Source organism: Atractosteus spatula, chromosome 27, assembly GCF_055471065.1.
Source record: "Atractosteus spatula isolate fAtrSpa1 chromosome 27, fAtrSpa1.hap1, whole genome shotgun sequence".
NCBI classification, from domain to species: Eukaryota; Metazoa; Chordata; class Actinopteri; order Semionotiformes; family Lepisosteidae; genus Atractosteus; species Atractosteus spatula.
This window is the reverse complement of record NC_142732.1, coordinates 10711148-10733760: the sequence shown is the minus strand read 5'-3', so window position 1 is coordinate 10733760 and position 22613 is coordinate 10711148. Positions and strand designations below refer to the sequence as shown.

The following is a 22613-nucleotide window of genomic DNA, read 5'->3' as shown; positions in this document are numbered from 1 at the left end:
GCCTTATGCAGCGGATTTTTTTCTTATTCAAATGGAAACTGAATCACTCTAGATCTCCAGTGCAGCACGTGTGCACACACGCACAAGCACACACACACACACATACACAAGCATACACACGCACACACGCACAAGCACACACACGCACGCACACACACACATGCACAAGCGCACACGCACACGCACACGCACAAGCACACGCACACACACGCACGTTCAGATGTCACTGGGAATCCTCTCGACGCGCACGATCGCCCTGGCCAGCGCAGGCGGCGTTCTCGTGCGCTAACCTAGAGCACGGTAGTGCAGCAGCCAGGAGACTTCCTGCCAGCCGCCACGAGAAGATGCACCTGCGTTCAGGTTCCTGAGCTGAACTCGCAGTGCGTTCTGCCTCCAGACCCGAGGCCTCATGGCTGGGAACTACAGAAATGTGGATCCTCTGACCCACTGACTTTATTCTTACCTCCTTCCCAAAACGCCTGAAGCCACTTCTGCTCACAGTCTGGTACGTGTTCTGCCTACCTCTGCTGTTGGGGTTGAACACATGAGAAAAGGAGAAGTGAAAGCCGGCCTGAGACACTTGTGACCTCTGATATAATGTGCATCTCAAAATTTTGAAAGAAGACTTCAGAAGCGCTCGGGTTGGGGACTGGCCTGCTCTCAGCTCCCGGAGAAGCCGCGCAGGCAGAGTGATGGACGGGCTCTTTCTAGGTAAGGACCCCTCATGCGTGCGCGCACACACACACACACACTCCTGGGGCTGTGGGGCTCTCTGCCAGCTCTCAAGACACCTCCGGTGACAAAGGGACACCAAGAAGACACAGATCAAAGGGTTCAGCTGAGCTCTCAACTTAACGTCTTTATTCTTTTTGTCAACGTCTTATCTGTAGCAGACTGAAGAGCGAGCTGACATGCTTTTGAATCTAATTTCACTTCGTGCAAACAATAAAAAGGAAATGAAATAAAGAGGGGGTCATAATTACTAGCACAATAATCTCTGGAAGAATTGCCTGTATTCTAATATTAAGGTGGCATTAAAGATGGCTTTAGAGGTGATCAGATAGGGGTCCTTTCTGTCTGCAGCCCATCATTATTCCAAGCGTACAGACTGTCTCTGGAGTGGACTGAGCACATGGCTCCTGACACAGCTACACTAAACTCCTCAGTGACCAGACTCCCCATTCCAAATTCAAAAGTTGCCATTACGTTGCTAGAATTCCTCTAGTCCCCGATGTGTCTGGGGAAAAAGCACGTCCATTCGATAGTTGCGATCTCATTGGGCTGCAGACACGATGTCTTAGTCTAGCTGCTGCAGACCTGCTGGGCTCTGAGAGCACCCCCACACGCGCGACAGGCCCGGCCCGGGCCGGGCCAGGCTGACTCACCGCAGCCCAGGAAAGACAGCTCAGGTACTCCGAGGTGTGTGCCGGCCGCCGGAAGAGTCGATCTCAATCCCACGCTGGAGAGAGAGAAGAAGAAACGCAACCTTTCAGCTGCAGAGCCTCTTCAGGTGTGAATTAACCTCTACTTTGCTCCCGTCATACAACGACAACAAATAGCGATGATCAATAATAATATTAGCAGTGTAGCTGTGATTGATCAGACCCTCATGCACAGAGGGCCTGAAACTTTCTTTTATAAAGCCGTCCATCGCAGTCTCTTGTGGAACAGATACCGTTATAAAGAGACACAGAGCTGGGTCAGTGTGTGCTCAGTTACCTTGTGAAGCAGACTGTGGCCTCTCTTCTCCCAATTTCTTTTTGATTTTAAATCGTAAGCCCCTCCACGAGCAAGCTGTTCCTGTAGTGGATTACTTTCCCCCAACACGCAATGTACAGGGCATGTGGCATATTCCAAGAGCAGGCTGTATCGTGCCCGGAGTTGTTCTAGTCTGTGTGTTCAACCGGCTCGACGTTATTTTACTCGGGATGAGACAGATCTGACGAACCGGACCCCCAGCCGGTGTGTGAATTCTGTAGACCTGTACTTTTACGGCAAAAAGAAATGACTTCTAATGCTGAAAATAAAATCCCCCCCATGACTGGACATCGGTACAGCTCTAGAGAGGGCTCCGAGCTCAGGCTGGGCATCGGGGAACCTCAGAGCCGAACCCCAGAGCTGACAAGAGCTGCAGTCAATAAGTCATTTTGTACATTCTGAATGTGGACATTTTTGTAGTCGAGAATACGATTGAGACGATGAAGGGGCCATTCAGAGGGCGTGGGTGAATGATTGTGGGGGGTAGCTCACCTGAGTACGCTTGAAGTCTAGTCCCGCACGGTGCACATTCGCCACGTGATAACCGCGACTCGAGTGGGGCTCACGGACACCCCTTTAGGCGACGTTGAGGCACTGGGCGTGCTGGCCGCTGGGTGGCGCTGCACCCTCGCTGAGGCGGCGGGCCGCTGCGCTGCGCTGCGCTGCACAATGACGGCGGAGCAGCGCCGGAGCTCAGGCTGCACAGGAGGACCGCGAGCGGGCAAACGGCACGGCAGGAGCGAGGCGCGGGCTGACGTCTGGCGAGGAGACAGCGGGGCTGACGGACGGGCGGCGGCGGTCAGCTCCGGACCAGGAGGCCCGGGGAAAAGCGTCTGCGCCCGGGCAGACATGAGTCCCAGGTGGGTCCCGGACAGGCTGGACTGCGCTTGGACGGCGCTCGCGGAGAGAGACTCTCACGGCGCATCTGGAGAGATTTTCCGTCCTGATGGGCTCTAGCTATCAATCGCGCGTCTCTGGGGGGCTTAACAACACGGAAATCACACTCGAGATACTGTGCGAGAGGGGGAGAGAAGCAAATATTTTGGTTAGATATTCCAACGCGGTAATTCTGTCAACCTATTAAGATTTTTTTTTAAGTATATTCCTTCCCAGGGAATTTAACTGATAAATGTAAGTGATTGTCGTGTTTCCCTGAAGCAGAGGGCACGGACGGAGCTCTCGGCTGTTTCCCTGTCATCATCATGCCGCTGTCGGATCAGCTCAGCTCAGCTCAGCTCCTCCAGGCTGAGCTCCGGCGGGGCCGCGCGCCCGCGGGGCCGCGCGCTCGCTGGGAGTCCCGCGGCTCTCGCGCCTGTCAGTGAGGAGTCAGGAGCACGTGCGCCGCACGGCGGCGGTTCGTTCGCCTCGGACTCGGGTCCCGCCGCCATGCACGGCGGTTATCAGGGCAGAATATGTCCTGGTTTTAAATGACGAAGTTTTAATTCCCCTCGCGCCCGCGGGACTCACTTCTGCAGCGGTGACCTTTCTGGGCGGCGCGTGCCGCGCGCGGTCTTTGACACTTCGCGCTGCACGAATCACACCTTTGACTTCGAGTAAGTGCAGATTTCACTTTCAGAATCTGTTCCAGAACAACCGGAGGAAAGGGTCTCTCTCTATATATACATCTTAAAAAACTGATTCATAGATGTCGCACAGTGCCCTCGGTCTCCTTTAAACCAAGTCTTGGCGTTGAGTGCAAGTTTCTTACTGGTCCTGATGTGTGATTTTCCGTCTAACCACTTTCGTGTTCAACACAAGAGCGCATTCCCAGCTACACCCGGAAAACTGTCGCTTCCTCTGTGACGAGGCGATCGATCGATCGATCTGTCTCCACCGGTGTGACCGCGGGTAAGAGCCGATCGGAGGGGCTGCCCGCCGCGACCCTCTCCCCTCCTGTCACGCAGCCCCCCGGGGGCGACCCCTCTGCAGCCACTGCCTGGGAAAACAGGGCTCTCATTGTCGGCCCCGTGGCCGCCGGCGGACGGGCAGCTGCTGACGGGCTGCGCGTCGGGTGAAACACGAGACGGCTGTCGGACAGTGGGCCGCCATCCTGGGGTACCCCCGCACCCCTGACCCTGCACGGTAGCGGAGAAGCACAGAATGGCCCGGTGAAAACCCGAAAGCTGACAGGGGCCACGGGGGCGGGGCAGAGCAGCTGCGCGGCGGGCACACGGGACAGCTCGAGCGCCGCGGCGAGGGCTTCGCGCACGCGGGTGACCGGCGAATCTAAAGGCGCACCGTCGCGCGCGCATCGCCGCCACGCTTCCCCGCGGCCCTCGCGCCCGGGGAGGGCCGGGCCTCCACCGGCACTGCAGGCCGCGAGCAGGAGGGGGGGTTCCCGCACCCCCCCCACACACTTTCCAGAGACGCTTATAGACCGCTCGCCCGGCAGTCATCCTCACGCCCGCGGCGGCGGCTGCTCAAGCCGAAAGCGCGGCGACACGGGCCGGGCCGGGCCAGGCTGCCCCCCCCCCCGCTCGCCGGCTCTCCTCGGCCGCAGGAGCCGAGCGCGCCGCGCAGCACGGGCCTGTCTCTTTAAGAGCGCGCGGCGAAGTGTGTGAAGTTCAAGTTGGGGTCACCCGAAGTTCCTGCCCTCGGTTTTACCTTTTAGTTTTATTATAGACTGACATCACACGGGGCGCTACAACACTCGCTCCGCTTGCAGTCTCCTTTATCTCCCTGCGCGTTACTGCTTCGATACAAAAATAGCGGAGGAAATTACTAAAATAAAGAAAATCGGAGGAAACTGATGCTGGACTCAGCACGTATTTTTATAGGAGGGGGTGAGAAAGAGAGAGATACAGAGAGAGAGAGAGAGAGAGAGGGGGGGCAGAGAGAGAGAGGGAGGGGAGGGAGCGAGAGAGAGTAAAAGACATCCATAGCAATTAATAATAAAAGGAGTTGGCAAACGAGCTCGGAAAACTGGCATGGTTTTAGGAGGCTGGCAGGTCGAAGTTGAGACGTCAGACATGACTGCAATAGACTGTTGAGATGATCATTAAGCGAGACTTAGATCGGATGGCAGAAGATCTGGGGCATCCAGGTAACGTTGATGTGCATTTCGGCTCTTAAAGACGGGTTAACATGGCCGGGCAGAGTCGCCGAGCTGTCACTGCTCGATCCTCGCTTGCTCTTCGCTTCTCGGATTTTAACGGTTTTATTTGCGGTGCGGTGGGCACAGCGCCGTGCTGCGCAAATAGGTTTTAACAAGACTGAACTGATTCATGTGCAGCGCGATAGCGACCACGTTAAAGATCAAAGCTCCGTTTTTTTTAAATCTCTCCCCCACCCCAGCCCGTTTTGTTTTTGTTTTTGTTGTCGCCCCCGGTCGTGTAAGAGCGGTAACGGGGCGATGCTGTCGATGTCTCGGGAGGTAAGTGGCGGATTTCTCTTGATTTTCTGCTCCGCGCTCGTGTCGCGTGGAGAGAGCGCGATCAGGTTTCCGAGCCTGGCTCGCGGCGGTCCTCGCACGCGCGGCGACCGGGTCTCGGGCGCTGGATGCTGCGGTCGTCTCGCTCTGGGGTCTCAGCCCCGTGCCCTCGCCCTCCGCCGACACGCCGCGAGCGGACGTGGCGAGCACCGCCTGGACGCGACACAGCCTTGACAGCTACTGACGGGGAGGGTAAAGATCTTTTATCTCCCGCTGGACACAATTTCGGCAGCTTCGCTGCAGTACCCGTGTCTGTGCGGGTTTGAGCTCTGTCAGGACAAGCGCCTTCCGTGTGTTTGCAGGAACATGAGCCACCGAGAGACGCTTGAACCCAGAGCTGCGGAGACTAGTCTGGAACCGCCATCTGAGGCTGCAGTTGTCATGTAGTTGTTGTGGGAGTTCTGCTGAACTCCAGCCGCCCGCCCGCACGGTGCAGGCCGAGAGCCGGCGCCTGTCGGTGCAGAACCACCCGCTTTCCCAAATCCAGGTGCTTCACAGGCTACGACGAGCCTGCCAGTCTGCCGCGGCTGAATTTGAGTTGTCTAAAACACTGACAGGCCGCCACAGCTCCTCAGCAACGGCGAGGAGACGGAAAACCCCTTTAATCCGCACCAGCTCTCCAGAAAATCAAAACTTCGAATTTCACTGACCCAGCAAAACGAAGAGGCGGAAAAGGTCTCTCGATTAGGGATGAGTGGCGTTTAGTGCCTGGTGACAAACACAAGACTTTCAGGCAGCAGCATGGCTTTAAAGACGCAAATCTGTGGCCAGCAGATTTGTTAAAAACCCGTGAACATCAGGCGGCTTTGAACTGAGGGCTAGGCGTTGAACTCTCAGCTCTCGGCTCCGTGACAGTAGTGACGCAGTTGCAGTAGTGTAAGAAAGGTGCTCACACGGTCGTGCTGAAGTGGCCAGGTCGCCCACCCTGCTGCCTCACCGTCCCAGGGACGCCAGCTGGAGCCGCGTGTGAAACACGCTTCAGGCCGCTCGTGTGACGCGGGTTTACGGTCGGGAACACAAGAAAAAGACGAGACTTGCCGCCCACGGTTTAAAAACTAAAACTGAACTTTTTAAAACTGAAATCTTGGTGCAGGATTGTCACGCAGAGACGGAGTTTTGAATAAACAGTTTGAGCTCTTATTTGCAATAGGAGCGCTGTGAATCTAGGGACTGCAAAAAATTGACATCGTTAAGGGAAACACGTTCAAAAAGTCCATTAATTTCAGGAGTATATATTTCCTTCAAAATGTTATATTAATTAAACGTAAACGGGCAATTAATTATTATAATTATTATAGTTCTTATTTTAGGGAAGTGGATTCCTGAATGACACCCCGGGGTGACAGCGAGTGCGGGACGGGGCTTTAATCCTGTAAAACTCTTGACTTTATTACTCCAGTCAAAGCTGTGCGACTTCAACACACGGCGTTATCTATCATCTCTTCTTCAAGATTTAACCATCTTTTAAATGCATTTCGCAAAAAAAAACCAACCAGATTTAGTGATACGAGCAAGGCAAGTAAAAAAACCTCGGACGGTGAAAAAAATCACAAGGCGAGAAATCGCGTGGGCGTGGATCCCAGTTATAGCCGCGGCTACGTCTAAAACAAACATCTAAAACTTCGAGAAACGCGACTCCTCGCCTTGTTATAGGCACGCCACCATTCTCCCCCCTTATTGTTAGAAGCCCGAGTGGTTTTCATTAAACAGGGTTTCATGCTTAACTGCTTTTATATTCCATTCACAAAAATAACAGGCTCCGCGGACCGCTTCACGACTGCGAGACTCCGAGACCTCATGGCAGCGTCCACCTCACTGACGTGCCCAGCAAGAGCCGCGCTCTAAATCAGACTCAAAAAATAAGTGACTATTAAGTGACCTCTTCTTTCTGTCTTTATTATACACAGCGACACGTCAGTGTCACTTATTATACCAGCGACACTTCAGAAACCCGTGGGTAAGCACTGCGCAACTCAACAAAGAATTTGACATGATATAGAAATATCACACACCGAAGGAGTGCCAGGCGTGTGGATATTTTCCTAGTCGCACAATTAACCCCAAAATAATAAAATAGGTTGCGTGTGAAATATTTATGCCGTTTCACAAGCGGCAATATTTTTCAGCTAAAGATGTGCTTAAGAACGAATATTTATTTAGTTTTTCTGCATTCGATTTTTTAAAAATTTCTAAACAATAATTGTCTTCTCAAAGGTTTGGGATTTTCAAGTACTACTGAAATATTCCTTAACTAGTATCTAATATTTTTGTGCGGTTTTTTAATTTTTAAACAGACTTTCAACACAATGCACTGGAATTGTAAGGAGAAAAAAAAACGATTTTTTTTTTGGTAAGAAAGTCAGTCACTGGCTTTTCAAGGGAAAATTTGCTTTGCTGTTTCAAAGCGACAAAGGCGCTTGGAAGCGTCCCGCCTCGCTGGAGGAGCGCTGGTCCGGGACACATCCTGCATGAACCCCGAACCAGCGAGGCGCGCACACGGGCCCCGCGTCTCCGCCGCAGGCCGGGTACCGCGCCGAGAGCCGGCTGTGCCGCACACGGGCCCCGCGACAGCTGCTGCGCGGTTTCCCTCGCCGGGGTGTCGGCGGGACGCAGCGAGCGCGTCCGGGGCTCACCAGCGGCGCCCGGCCACAGGCTCCAGCGCCTTTCGCACCTCTGAAAAGTGAAGTGAACCAGGTCGACACCCCTGAGCCGCCGGATTGCGGCGTGTTCCTAGATCGTCATCACGTCTGCGCGGATCTGCCCGCCTGAGCGCTACTTTCAAGTTTCTAAAATTAACTCCCAAAGATGTGTCAAAAATAATATGTGGCTACACGAATTACACAATTCACAAGTCAACACAATAAAACAGCAAGGCATTTGTGACGGCTCCGTGTTACTAGAAAACCTCACTGCGCTGTCGAGATTTTAATTTCAGAAATGTCCGCGGGAAGAACGCCGTGTTCATTTCAGCTCTTTTTTTGGGGTGTAAATGACAGATAAAAAATTGCAATCACGAGCGTTTACCAAAAAGCCACAATTCTACGCGTATAAACTATACAAAATTAACCGAACACTCCTGGAGCAGCAGGACGGCCGCGCGTCGCGAGGAGCCCCACCTGACAAGTCCTCACGCGCCTGGCCGGTGGCAGGTGAGCGTTGCCCTGGGAAACGGCGCGTGAGGGCGAGCCAGCAGCTTTCTGGGGCCGAACCGGACCTGCGAACTGTGCAGGAACACGCGGGGCGAAAAGTCGAGCACATTTCCTCTTTTGAAAGGGTGCGCAGCCGAGCAGCGATGGTGTGAAATTTTATATAATGCAGAACTCCGGTAATTGCGAAGTGCTCGCAGAAAGCAAACTTTCAAAAACCTAATGTAAACCCCGTTTCTGGCTTTATATTAAATTTGCAAAAAAAAAAACATTTTACACAGAGAGTAATGTACAGGCGGCGCGCTTAAGAGGATATAACTGTTTACCAGCGATGTTTAAACAAAGGCTTTACACATGATTTACTGTACGTTTATTTCCTTTGTACCTACACCGGATCCCGCCGGCCCGAGGATTAAACAGGATTTTTTTTTTTACCAGCGTCTTCATTGTGGTACAGGAGGTGCACGAATTCAAGAAAATTTGTGCACGAACGTAAAATAAGACGGTACCAGAACTCTCATTAATATCGGCAAAAATCTCTGCAGTCGCAGATGAACCCCGCTGGCGCGCTCTGTCGCGAGGACAGGCCAGGTGCCGCGCTCAGGGCGCGAGACTCCGCCGAGCCGCTGACAGAGACCTCGCGCGGCTGTTCAGATGTCCTCGAGGCCGAGTTTGTCACTAGCCTCCTAAAATAAATCCGCACAAAAAGCAAACGGACCAAGACTTCCTTTCCGATACAGTCACATATAAAGTTTTTTTTTGTTAGCTTTCAATCGATATTTAATTGCAATGATTAAAAATCCAGGTCTGATTACAGATTTACTTTCATGCAGTCGTCTTCAAAAGATTTGGAAGATAATTCGGTTCAGACGGGTGTAAACGCACTACCTATAAAAGCGCTGAATAGAAACATAAAATACAATTAAAAACGATAAACGCTGCGCCAGCCTCAGGCTGCGCGTGGGCACAAGCTCCATCCCAAAGCGGGAGAGGACCGCGTGGGCGGGGGTCTCGTGGCCTCAGCCCAGGTGCTCAAGGTGCACGGAAACGTGGCGCGTGCAGGAACCCCAGGAAGTGACAGAATCAGAGGGACACGTGCCCGGCGGGTACCCTTCAAAACAGCGCCCGCGAGCTCCCTCCTCCCTCCGCGCGCCCTGAGGAGGCTCCAGAGCCGGTCGGCGCTTCTTCACAGAAAAGCTCGTCCGCTTACACGAGGTTTAATTTATTATACAATTTAATATTGACGCTATTACTTTCAGCCTTTCAGCCTGACTATTTTTACGTTTTCGTGTTGACCTTTTTTTTTTTTCCACACAGTAAAAAAGAAAGTGACAGGACTGTAAGGGAACTGTCAGACAGTGACACGAAGACGGACAAGTGTTTCACTTACAGTCTTCAGTCCACGGGAAGGCACGACAGACTAAAACACCCGCTTCCGTACTGAAACTGTTTAAGAAGCGCTGCCCGACCGGCTGCTGATCTGCTGCCGCGCAGCCTTCGCGACCCTGAGGCGCGTGAGGCTCACCTGGCAGGGCTCGAGCTCAGGTGCGCGCGAGCCAGGTGTGCCGTCCACGTGGGGCAGCTCGCGGCGCGCCCTGCAGGAGCTGCTGCTTCCGCCTCGCGCGGCGGCGACAGGCGCGATGCTTCTGCTGCATGTGCGCACACGCGGCCAGCCATCAAAACCCACTTTAAACAGCAGTGTAATTATCTCACGGCATCCTGAACACACGCCTGCATCCTGGGTGGCTTGGTTACCCTTAACAGCCCTAAAAAAGGGCCTCTTATTTAGTTTGGGCTTTTTTGCGTTGAGTTGAGAACCAGCGAGTCACCAGGACTTACTCCCCTGGCTGCTCAGACCAGGGTTTGCTAATGCGTTTAAGCTACGCTGACATCGATTTCACAGCGGACGTCTGCGGCGCTGGTCCCCAGCTGGTGTGTTTGACAGGGGAGCCGGGCCTGTGCTCCGGCCCCCTCAGCCCCTACAGCTCGGCTCGGGCTGCCTCACACGCCCTGCCTCCCAAGACCTCTGAAAACACAACGGTCCATTTTCAATTCAGCTGCTTTCTTCTTTTCTTTTGAATGTTTGCCGCTTTAAAAAAAACACACGGGCCCCCGCGAATCCGTTCAGTCACGTCCTGAAGATTTGTTTTGGCTAAGAAACGATCAGGCGGGCTGTTCGTCTTCGCTGTCGCTGTTGTTCAGCGGATTTTAAATCCCCTCGACAAAGCAGCGTGCTTGGAAAAGGAATTCCAGGAACACAACAATGGGCGGAATGGGCCTGCGCCCCGGAAATCGGGAATTCTCGCCGAGCTCCGGGCCGGGGGGAGACCCCCGTCTGTGGCCGTGTCGGACTGGGGCCCCCCGACACGTCATTGTCCTCCCCCGCGCAGGGACTTTCTTTCCGAATTCAGAACCAGCTTCTTCGGTTCTGCGAGTAAGAAAGGAAGGACCGGTCTGTACAGACGGAGATGTGGGGTATCAGACCCAGGGCGGACCGGCGAGGAGGGGGCTCGGAGGGCAGTCCGGTCAGACCGAGGCGACCCCGCAGGTGGCCCGTGGCCTCCCGTCCCCCGCGGACGGCCGCCTGGACAGGGAGTGGACAACGTGAGTAAAACGTAAAGTAAAACGTGGGCCCTGCCGACAGGCCCCCGAGGTCCCGGGCCAGTTCAGAACCGCCAGGCCCAGAGCCCGCTCCGTCTCCCCGGCGCTCGGCCCGAAGGCCGCCGCACAAGAACGCGTTTCATTCGACACAAACGAGCGGATTTTCTCAATCGTTTCACTTGGTTTCTTACTCCACAGGCGGAGGTTCAGCCCATATTTGTGCTCACTGCTCTGGTCCGAATAAGGAGCTGGTTTCCTCCGCGCAGACGGAACTAGAGAGGTTTCACGTTGACTCACCCACCTGACTTAAGCTGATGTTCAAAAACGAACTAACACTCATTAGTCTAACGAGAGACTGGTTTTCATCCGAGTTTGAGAAACACAAACTGCCAAGATTCCTCTTTGCTGGAAAAGTGCAGGATTCTTCCTTGGAAATCCAGTACAGCGTTGTGTGGGGGAGGGAGGTTTCACCCATTTCGTGCAGTCCTTCAGTCTGATGTTCGTGCAGTCGTTCAGTCTGATGTTCATGCAGTCCTTCAGTCTGATGTTCGTGCAGTCGTTCGGTCTGATGTTCATGCAGTCCTTCAGTCTGATGTTCGTGCAGTCGTTCGGTCTGATGTTCATGCAGTCCTTCAGTCTGATGTTCGTGCAGTCGTTCGGTCTGATGTTCGTGCAGTCGTTCAATCTGATGTTCGTGCAGTCGTTCAATCTGATGTTCGTGCAGTCGTTCGGTCTGATGTTCGTGCAGTCGTTCGGTCTGATGTTCGTGCAGTCGTTCAGTCTGATGTTCGTGCAGTCGTTCAGTCTGATGTTCGTGCAGTCGTTCGGTCTGATGTTCGTGCAGTCGTTCGGTCTGATGGAGCTACTGTGCATTTAAGAGATCAAATGTCTTCACTCACGCAGGTGTCCCCTGTCCTAATCTGAAGTCTGTGTTTAATGATGTAATTGGCCGACTGGCGCGCAGGGAGGGGCCGTTCTCTCACAGGCCATGTGCTTGTCTCCCCGGCAGGTGGAGGGCTGAAGACGATGCTGGATGCCATGGAGGCCCCAAGTCATGCTAGACACCTGCTCCTGCAGCTCAACTCGCAGAGGACTAAAGGCTTCCTGTGCGATGTCATCATCGTGGTGCAGAACGCCCTCTTCCGGGCGCACAAGAACATCCTGGCAGCCAGCAGCATCTACCTGAAGTCCCTGGTGGTCCACGACAACCTCATCAACCTGGACCACGAGATGGTGAGCCCGGGCATCTTCCGCATCATCCTGGACTACATCTACACGGGCCGGCTGAGCGACGGGGACCAGGCCTCCGAGCAGAACCTGGGCGCCGTGCTGGCGGCCGCCAGCTACCTGCAGCTGCTGGACCTGGTGGCGCTCTGCAAGAAGAAGCTGAAGCGCAATGGGAAGTACAGCCACATCCGGGCGGCCAGCTTCTCCCCCTACGGCAAGGTGGGGCAGGGGGCCGTGGGGCGGTACCGTGCCTCCACTCCCGTCATCCAGTCCTGCTTCCCCGGGGGGGTCATCAGCCACCCCTCTGCCAGGACCCACCTGGAGATCTCCCCCGTGGAGTCCCTGCTGCCCCACCCCCTGGCCACCCACACGGGGGAGCTGTACGCCCCCCCCTCTCAGGGCAGCCAGCTTTACCCCCCGCTACAGCCGCCCCCCTCCCAGCCCGGCCTGCGCCCCTCGGAGCGGGACTGCTCGCCCCTGCACGGGCTGGACCTGTCCAAGAAGAGCCCCAGCTCCCAGTCCCAGCAGGCCCCCTCGCACCACCCCCACCCACACGCCCGCCTGCACCCGGACGGCGTCCTGCACGAGCCCGCGCCGCTGCCCGGCGGCCGCGACAGCCCCCCGCTCCTGGGCGCCAACGGCGGCTCGTACCCGGGCCGGGAGCCCGGCTTCGCCAGCAAGACGGAGGCGGACCGCTCCCCGGGGCCCCTGGCGCACCCGCACCCCCACATCAACCAGCACCTGCACCCCCACGCCCACCCGCACCCCTCCGCCAACTCCCACGGCCAGGACCCCTTCCCCGCCGCCCCCGGCAGCCCGGGCGCGGCCCCCCCGGGCGAGGCGGCGGAGAGGGCGCGCGAGAACAGCGGCGGGGGCGCGGTGTACCGCTGGATGAAGCACGAGCAGCTGGCCTACCCGGGCGAGGACGAGGAGGAGGACGAGGAGGAGGAGGACGAGGAGGAGCGGGGGAAGGAGGCCCTGAACGGCAAGGGCGGGGAGGACAAGCTGGGCGCGGCGGGCGGCGGCGGGGCGGGCTACCCCCTGGGCTGCGATGGCGAGGACGACAAGAGCGGGACGAGCGAGGACACGGGCAGCAGTGAGGGGCGGTCCCCCGGGGGGGCGCTGGAGAGGTTCCACATGGCCTACGAGCCCGAGAGCTTCGGGGACAACCTGTACGTGTGCATCCCCTGCGACAAGGGCTTCCCCAGCTCCGAGCAGCTCAACGCGCACGTGGAGGCGCACACCGAGGAGGAGCTGTTCAGCGGCTCGGCCGGCGAGCTGGGGCTCAGCAACAGCGGGGGCCACACGGCCGGCGGGGGCCCCGGCGGGGCCAACAACGGCCTCGGCGGCCACCCCTACCTGGACAGCAAGCCCGGCCCGGGCCTGGTGGGCGAGATCATCCGGCCGTACCGCTGCTCGTCCTGCGAGAAGTCCTACAAGGACCCGGCCACGCTGCGGCAGCACGAGAAGACGCACTGGCTGACGCGGCCCTACCCCTGCAGCATCTGCGGCAAGAAGTTCACGCAGCGTGGCACCATGACGCGCCACATGCGCAGCCACCTGGGCCTGAAGCCCTTCGCCTGCGACGCCTGCGGCATGCGCTTCACGCGGCAGTACCGCCTCACCGAGCACATGCGCATCCACTCGGGCGAGAAGCCCTACGAGTGCCAGGTCTGTGGCGGCAAGTTCGCCCAGCAGCGCAACCTCATCAGCCACATGAAGATGCACAGCGCCAGCACGCCCACGGGGATGGCGCCCGACGGCAAGCTCAAGATCGACTTCCCCGCCGAGGGCCTCTTCCCGCTCAGCAAGTACGCCGCGGAGCACCTGGGCCTCAAGCAGGAGAAGGCCTCCGAGCTCCTGGCGCAGGCCTCCCAGCACCTCCTGGCCGACCCCAAAGCCATCGAGAGCCTCTTCCCGCTGTCCAAACTGGCCGCCGAGCACCTGGGGCTCGCTCACGACAAGATGGAGGCGCTGAGCCAGCCGCCCGCGCAGCCACACCCTGGGGAGGTGCGCAGCATTGACCGCTACTCCCCCAGCTAGAGCCGTCTGCGGAGCCTGACGGGAAACGCGGAGAGCCCCTCTCTTCCCCCTCGCGCCTCCCGCAGGCTTGTCACCACAGCCGAAAACCAACGCCAACTCTCGTTGAGAAAGGTCGATCTCTTCCTTTTTTTTAAATGTTTTGTAAATCTACACCACCTCCTGTGCCTTCGCCACCTGCATTTGTTTACTGTGCTTATTTATATTTTAAGTGACGACGAGAGGAGTGTTTTTATAGACTCGCGTTGAGCCATCGAGCCAAAAACACACAGATTGTGTTCTTCCTACAACCAACCAAACGTTATCTTTCAAAGAGAAGCCAAAGGACAAACCGATCGCGGCCAGAGAGCAGGTCTCTGCAACGTGTGGACAAGCAAGCGCGCGGCCTTAATTCAGGGTTTCCTGCGAGCCGGCGACTGCTCGCTGTCTGGCCTGAGCCTTGCCGTGGGGATTGTACAGTCCGATGGTTTTCTGGGTGCTCACTCGGAGCAGATCTCCTGCCCCTCCCCCTGCCCTCCACCTCCATCCACCCAGGGAATTTCTGAAGGATGAGGGCGTACTTTCCTGGAGCTGGCAGGACTCTCCTTCTTTCTGGCAGTGCATTAGGTAAATAAAGCAGTTTTCTTTTTCTATTTACTATACAAACGAATTTCAACTGTATAATTTACTGTGCAGAACAGGGCTCCATCTGCAGTGACACCATAATTATGATGCAATTTCCAGTTAATTTATGCCCCATAAGCCAATGTGTTTATATTTGCGGTACTTCACTTATTAAAGTCCGCTCCCTGGGTCTGCTCAGGGGCAGTGCCAGCCTGCTTCCCGCTCGCTCTCCTCACAGGCCAGCGCCGCCTTGACCCACAACCCATCTGGCCAGCCCGCCCAGCGGGCGCTGTTGGTGTGGACAGCAGTGCAACCCGTGAGAAGGAGGCCAGGGTATTGGGCAAACCTTAAAAGCACAATCCCAGAGTGCCAGTGGCCCGTCTGTTTCTGGTCCAGCCTAGTTCCAGTACCTTATCAGGCTGTGACTGGGCCTCCTGTCACCTCGTTCTCTGAAAACCCTGACTCTTTCCCCCTGCCCCTTTCAAACAGAAACCAAACACACCGGCTCCAGAACAAAAGTATTAGCTAGCAACCCAATGTTTAAAAAAAACAACCAGGGACAGTCTCCAGACAAATGAAAAGTATATTATTTAACTGAAACTGAACTGACGATATTGTAAGGGACACAGCAATGCTGTGGCTCTGGGGTGTCGATTCCTCAGTTATCTTCCTTCACACTGGCCACTGAATTTAAGAACACGAGACAAATGAGAGGAGCCATTCAGCCTGTCCAACTCCATCTGTAGTTAGGAGCTAATTGATCCCAGGATCTCAAGCAGTCATTTCTCGAAAGAAGACAGGGTATCAGCTTTAACAACATGGCCGGGTAGCTCGTAACCCTTTGGGTAAATAAGTGCCTTCCGTTCTCAGCTTTAAATATACTTCTCTGTAATACGACAATCAGTTGATCCACCTCATCATTTACTAAATGGTATAATGGCCTTAATCTTATTAGGAAAAGTGGAAAGAGAAACGCTTGCCTTTCTTTGCTCCAGCCCCTGTCGAGTCCAGCTGGCGTCCCGATCCCTGTGAAATCGCGAGCTCTTCCAGACCGTCTTCACTGTGTCTCAGGCAGGGTTAGGAGCTCAGGCCTCCCCAGTGCAGCTGTCAGTTGTGTGCATGGTCAGGCTCCATCCCCCACGACAGGTACCAAAGAGCTAAGGGCTTCTGCAACAACAGCACAATCACACACTTGCTTATTTTGACCCGAAAAACGAATTGCTCCCGTCAGCAGAACGCGTTCAAGACAGTCCTGGATCTTCACTCCTCTGCGTGGCACAGGGCTGGGGCTCAAGGGGACCCACCGGGCACAGAGAGGTCCGAGAGCCAGGCTCTGCTTGAGAGCGGTCTGCACATGACTGTGGGGAGAGACGGAGTTTGAATTTGACCTTTCTGTCACTCCTAGACCTTTCAAACCCACTCATTTTGCCCGATCAATGACGGCACAGCCCAACAGCACAAATAATCTGCAGAAATTCTGCAGCACCCTGTACTCAGTTTATGCCTGCAAATCCTTTCTGAACAGAAAAGGTCTTTATCCAGCACCACAGAAGACCACTGGGGTCAAACCAGGGTCATTAGGTGAATCAACGCTGGTGACCCACGACCTCACCCAGCTGGACCAATAGGAATTTCGGGGGAGGAGGGAGATGACGTGCCTTAACGCCCCTGTGTGGGGGAAAGGGGGGTGAACAGCACCCCCTTACACCACATCAGCGCTCGATTTGCGGTTTTGCTGCAAGAAATTCTCTTTAGCCAAAAAAAGTCGCTTGGGAGCGAAAGTAGCGTTTACCTTGGGATCGAGCGCTGCTCCGCTCTGGAGAGGGGATCTGGGGCTAGCCGCATCCCGAGACAGTCCGGAGGGAAAGGAATCGGCGCCCGGCTGTCGGGATCAGACATGGGGATGGGGGTGGGGTATGGATCTGTCAGCCTGTGGTTGTTTTTCTCAATTTAAACTCTTTTCTTGCACTTATTCTTCAAACATTAACGTGCTCTACATCAACACCTGACTACATTTTGACAAGGCAAAGTCAGACTGCTGTTTTTGGGACTTGTGGATTGACCTCCCGAGCGGTTCTACCTGGTGCATGTGGGAGCCTGCATCCGTCTGCACCAAGCCGTGTGCGCGTGCAGATCCTGCCTGCGCCACAGTCCAGTCTGGTGCATGTAGTAGCAAGGTTTGTAGCATTAGGTCAAACGTCTAAATGTGAATTGAGCTTTGAGGAGCCGTGTTTGGTTGTCTTCATGTGAAATTACTGAAACCAAATATTAAGACCTGCACATCGGAGGCATTATGAGTAAATCACAACCCCGCCCAAGCAGTGTACACTGGCTGACCTGAGTCCCCACGCTGCCCCTCCTGTGTCTTGCAGCTGCTGGCCCCTGGGTGAGGCTCACGCTGGCTGTTCCTGTCTTGTGCTTTGCAGACGTGTCCCCCAGGTCAGCATCAGGGTTTACGGTGTCTGTACTGCGCCCTGGCTTCACTGTGCCGGGCTGCACCTGGGCGCTGGGCGCTGGGCTCTGATCAGCAGCTCCATAACGGAGTTAAAGGCCAAAGAGGAGATATTCCAAAGCACCATACCATTGGCTGATTCATCATCATCATAATAATGGTGATGCTTGCTGTGGTCAGATGGTTCCACCTGCAGCTTTGCCACACAGGCCAAAAAATATTGCCAAAAAATAGTACCAAATATTGCTCAGTCAAGGCTGTACCCATCAAGTATTTTAAATCAGCTTTTTTGGGGGGGAAATTATGACAAACATTACTCATTTACAATGTGAGGACTTATCTCTGTATAGGACTAGGGTGACCTGAGAGCTTCTTAGGCAGTTATGGAGGGAAGGCGGGGTGGTGACCTGCAAGCGACCAGCAGGGGCTACGGGTCCAGGTCTGGTCACGTGCATCAGGAAGCGCAGATGAGCAGAGTTGCATCAGGACAATTCCTGCCGAACTCAAATGCTTTTTGTTTTCGGCTCAATATCTGATGCCTCCGAGCTGGGCTGCTGCCTCAGTGTTTCCTCTCAGCAGAGTGCTCGTCTCTCGCACTGGGTCCTTATCTGAGGCCGATCTGCAACACCCCGACAGAGACAGCGCTCAGAGCTCCCTGCGAAGGGGAAGGTGGGGTGTTGAAGATCTCTTCAGTGCGCGTCTTGAAAGAAAGAGAACAAGAGACCTTTTTCAAGCAAACATGCTACTTGATTTCATCTGGAGCAGGCAAGGAACAAAGACACTGTGCTGCCGGCCTTGTGGCAGCCCAGTACTCTGTAGGGCATTCCTGTATGGCATCGAGGAGCAGAGGCTAGGGCTCTGATCTCATTGTGAATCGTGGATTCAGTTCCAGGTGCGGCACAGGTCCTTCAGGTCCAAGGTGCTTCACTGAGACTGTTCCACGGCCGGCTATATGAATAGGTTCAAGTTGTTAGAAGCGTCAGATTAAAGCAGCAGCCAAATGAATAATACGCTTCAGACTAATCTAATAAAGTGTGTCTGTGGTTGTCCTAGATACACGCTCTGCACAGCCTGCACCTTGCTGCAGCACAGCAGGGTCAGTACACGACACCGTACTCCTGCGGGAATCCGGCACATCGTTCGCTAGTTTCAAAAAGCTCTCTTCAAAAGAAGTCTCCTGCCCCCCCACCACCGACTTGCACTCTTGTTCCACTACTGGAAGAAAAAGTGCAGCAGATTTTTCCACGGCAGCTCGCGATCCCCAGGAGGGACAGGAGACGGGTCCTCATCAGCGGCCTGTCGGCAGGGGAGGGCCGAGCGGCTGCCTGAGTCAGCCAGGCCTGTCCCGAGGTCTGGGGGGACGGGCAGGCGGGGGGGGTCGGGGCAGGAAGCACACTCTCCGGGGGGCACTGCTGCTCCCATTGTCTGACAACGGGAGAGAAACCTCACCTCCCGACCTCGTGCCATTGAGAAAAAAAACAACAAAAACACGCAGCTCGTCTTCTGAATGTTTCTCACTCGGGTGGGACGGTTTAAAATTAGCCTGTATCAGTTCTTTGCCCCCTCACCATCGTTTCGACCCGAAGGTCTCTGCTCCTACCTCCCTCTTGCAACGTGCCACGCCCCGCGAAAGACTCGTGAACTACCGACGCCAGACGAATCTCACTGACAAATGCAAGCGTGGTGAGGTTCGGCATTGCAACTAGAAAACCAGCTTTGGTTTTACCGGAAAGATTCATGCAGGGGTTACACAGTGTGGCCACCTGCAGCTCAGCCTGAACAAGCACAGCGCTCAGAGGGCAGTCCCCCCGAGAGGCCGAGTGGCCCTGTTCTCTGGAAACATGTTCCTCAGCGGGAGCACCTGACAATTCCTGCAGGCACTGCAGAGGACACCTACCGCAGCCGAGTTAGGACCCAGGCAGACGCCAGCAGGGCCCAGAGAGGAAGATGAAATGTCACCGTCGCTGAAACGCAGTTTAGTAGGAGCATGAGTTTCTTTCGCAGAGAGTGAGCAGCACTGTGCTGCCTCAACAGCAGGGCCAGAGAAAGGAGATGGACAGAGAGATGTTAGCTTCCATACAGTGCAGATGGGAAACAGCCTTTTAACTATGCAACACCAGTCAGCTGCAGGTTTCTATGGTTCTGCGTTGAATAAAAGCTACAAGTAAGAATGGTATTGAAAATTAGTGTATTTGCCTTAACCAATAAATCCCTGAGTGCCAACTTTGCCTTGTTAAAATGCCTCCAACACAGAGAGTCTGTCTGTTACATTTCACAGACCGCTAATATGGACAATTCAATTCACAAGTGAGAGGCAGTATTTTAGCATGCAATGCAGACTAGACAGTATCCAAAAAAAGATTTTTTTCCTTAATACTGTTAAATTGTATTACCTTCCTTTTGCAGGGATTTGTATTGAATTTGTTTTGAATAATGTATTGACTCTGTAGAAAACCGAGTCTGGGCTGTGGTCTGCAGTGTAGGCTGACCCAGCTGTGGGTCTCTACACAGTGAGGGACCCAGCTCAGCCTCATTCTCAGAGGTGGGGATGGAGGGAGGGAGAGAGGGGGCTGTTACAGTATAGCAGTCTTTATTTCATCCAGCTGTTTAATATTTATTCATACAACTGCAGTTTTCCCACTTAACTTTCTGAAGGTTCAGAAAGTTCACAAAACCCCAGGGTATAACCACTAGCCCACACTGCCTCCCTCCTTCTCTCCCAGTGCCCCAGCTCTAACCACTAGTCCACACTGCCTCTCTCCCGGTGCCTCAGCTCTAACCACTAGCCCACACTGCCTCTCTCCCAGTGCCATAACTCTAACCGCTGTTTTTCACACTAAAGAAAACAGAAATCAATAAATTTCAGTCCAGTTTTTTCTACCTTTGGTTTAACTTTAATTTTTTGGAAAAAGTTTAAAATTACAGGTGATGTGTTTTAAACTAAATTTCAGCACTTACAAAATAACCACAGATCAGAGTTCTGCATTTAAAAATCACTATACATCTTTAAAGCGTTAAAAAAAGACACTGGGCGAGAAACGTGACCGAAATCAAATGTTGAGAAAGGGGCACATTATTCTGAGGGGAAAAACGGCAGTACAGAAATGAAAAAAAAAATTGCACAACTCTGGACTGTCCGCAGTCCTGCCAGTCAGTAAGTACATGTGCTGTAAAGGAAGATGGAGGCCGTGCCAAAGAACTTGCCAAACAAAATTGCTTTAAAAAAAGAAAAATTGCAATTATGCTCTTTAATGCGGATGTCTGCACTCTGCCAAACAGCACTGAATCACATTTTCATGTGACGGTGAGTTCTTTCAGAAAGCAGATTTATTGTACTATTTATATCACGTGCTGTAGGAACGACGTCTTAAATTTGTATTAGGACTTGACATGACTTTCAAAAAAGTCTTTAGGCACATTCCGAAAACCGGATAAAAAGCAGCCTGGATGATTTGCTATCACGCCGTGCGTGAGAAGAGAAATGACAAAATGAGGATTATCAACCTCAGACTAAAAAAAAAAAAATCCCAATTTATAAAAAAGGTCTAGATGTTCCACAGCATGGATCTGTTGTAGGCTAGATTCATCAGCTTTTTTAACCCTGATGAGCAGACAGACAGCAGGCGAGAGGCAGAGCTGAGCTCCAGCCCAGGAGCAGACAGACAGACAGCGGGCGAGAGGCAGAGCTGAGCTCCAGCCCAGGAGCAGACAGACAGACAGTGAGACAGTGGGCAAGAGGCAGAGCTGAGCTCCAGCCCAGGAGCAGACAGACAGACAGCGGGCAAGAGGCAGAGTTGAGCTCCAGCCCAGGAGCAGACAGACAGACAGCGGGTGAGAGGCAGAGCTGAGCTCCAGCCCAGGAGCAGACAGACAGACAGTGAGACAGCGGGCAAGAGGCAGAGCTGAGCTCCAGCCCAGGAGCAGACAGACGGACAGACAGTGAGACAGGGAGCCAGAGGGAGGAGGGCTCTAAATGCACACAGCTGGCTAGGAGGGAGCATCCTTGCCATACCCTTTCATCAGGCCAGATTAGGTCAGATTTAATCAGGCTGCCTAGTGCTTTTGGAGTGTCGGGTGTAATTTAAAATGCCATTTTTAAACTGGCTCCACTCGCTCCCCAGACTAGCGCCCAGCCAAACACTGTCGGGGCGAAGTGCGGTGTCCCGCAGTCCTGCTGGCAGCGGGACCCGGCCCGGCTCAGGGACAGCCTGAGATCCAGCTCTGCTCGCCCGCCGGCCGGTTAGGCCACTTCAGCCAGTCCCTGTTCCCAGCTCCGACAGCTGTCAGGCTTATCATCAGCTCGGAAGTGGGCTGGCTTTGAGGAATGAGCAATCCCATTTTTAAAAAATATCAGCGAGAGTAGTGGTTATACATACTTCTCTCATATCACAGCTGGAAATGAACCACAATGCCTAAACAACCTGTGAAATTATAACTGGGAGACAGTGGCTAACAGCTGTGGGCCCTAGTGGTAGAGAGAGGGAAGAGGGAGATTAAACAAGACTCCTATAGAGCATTCTGGGCACCTAACACACTTATCAAACAGGAACCTCATAAGACAAACAGCTGGCCTCTTTTTACAATATTACAAATGTTCAAGATGTCTTTATGAACACTTGTTAAATGTTTCTTTTTTACGTGTGGCAATACACAAAATCCAAGCAGTATTTTTCTACATTACAATGTTAATAAGTTTGTATTTGCTTAAATAAAAATGAATGTATTTATTGCATGTCTAAAAGTTTTATAATTCAGTATTTTTTTGTTTGTATAAATTTCATTTGTGGGTTTCTTTCTGTTTTAATAAAAATGTTGATGGGCTTTTTTGTTTTAAAAGCCACAGTGAAAATGTAATTTTTTTATATATTCAAAATCAAATCAGCAATAAAAACAATTGCATACAGACTTCACAGATTTGGTGTTTCTTAAATAATAATGCTTTTCAATCATTTGTACTACTGTTTTAGAATTTTACAAGGTCATAAAATACGACCATGTTACTGTGGAACACAAGAACTAAACTTATTAAAGTTTAACACAAAGAATAAACCCACCACTTCATCTCCTAGATTCTAACTTCCCGCAGAATGCATATCAAATTTCTTTCAGTCACTTAATCTCACATTTAACCAGATTCCTAAGGTTAAATGTGATTTAAGAAACAGTCAAAACGAAGAAAGTTTCCAGTTCTCCTAGACTGTCCCAATTTGTGCATGTGCGCGCAGGGGTGTGTGTCTGTGTCTATGCGTGTGCGTGCATTCACAGTTGTATGTATATGCACACGCGTGCAAAGGTGTTTGTGGGTGTGCCTGTGTGTGCGCACGCGTGCAAAGGTGTTTGTTTGTGTGCCTGTGTG

The 22613-nt window shown here is 53.5% G+C and overlaps 1 protein-coding gene across 2 annotated transcripts; it reads left to right on the top strand.

Moving 5' to 3' along the window:
• Positions 1-650: 650 nt before the first annotated feature.
• Positions 651-22159, top strand: hic1 (hypermethylated in cancer 1). Of its 2 annotated transcripts, none has more exons than XM_088907171.1 (2): positions 651-711; positions 11945-22159. In XM_088907171.1, exons 1-2 carry the CDS (start codon positions 693-695, stop codon positions 14203-14205), a joined length of 2280 nt encoding a protein of 759 aa, XP_088763297.1. In that variant the 5' UTR covers positions 651-692; the 3' UTR covers positions 14206-22159. The 2 variants fall into 2 exon arrangements, with proteins under 2 accessions (XP_088763297.1, XP_088763298.1); XM_088907172.1 differs by lacking the exon at positions 651-711 and adding an exon at positions 2369-2618.
• The last annotated feature ends 454 nt before the right edge of the window (positions 22160-22613 follow it).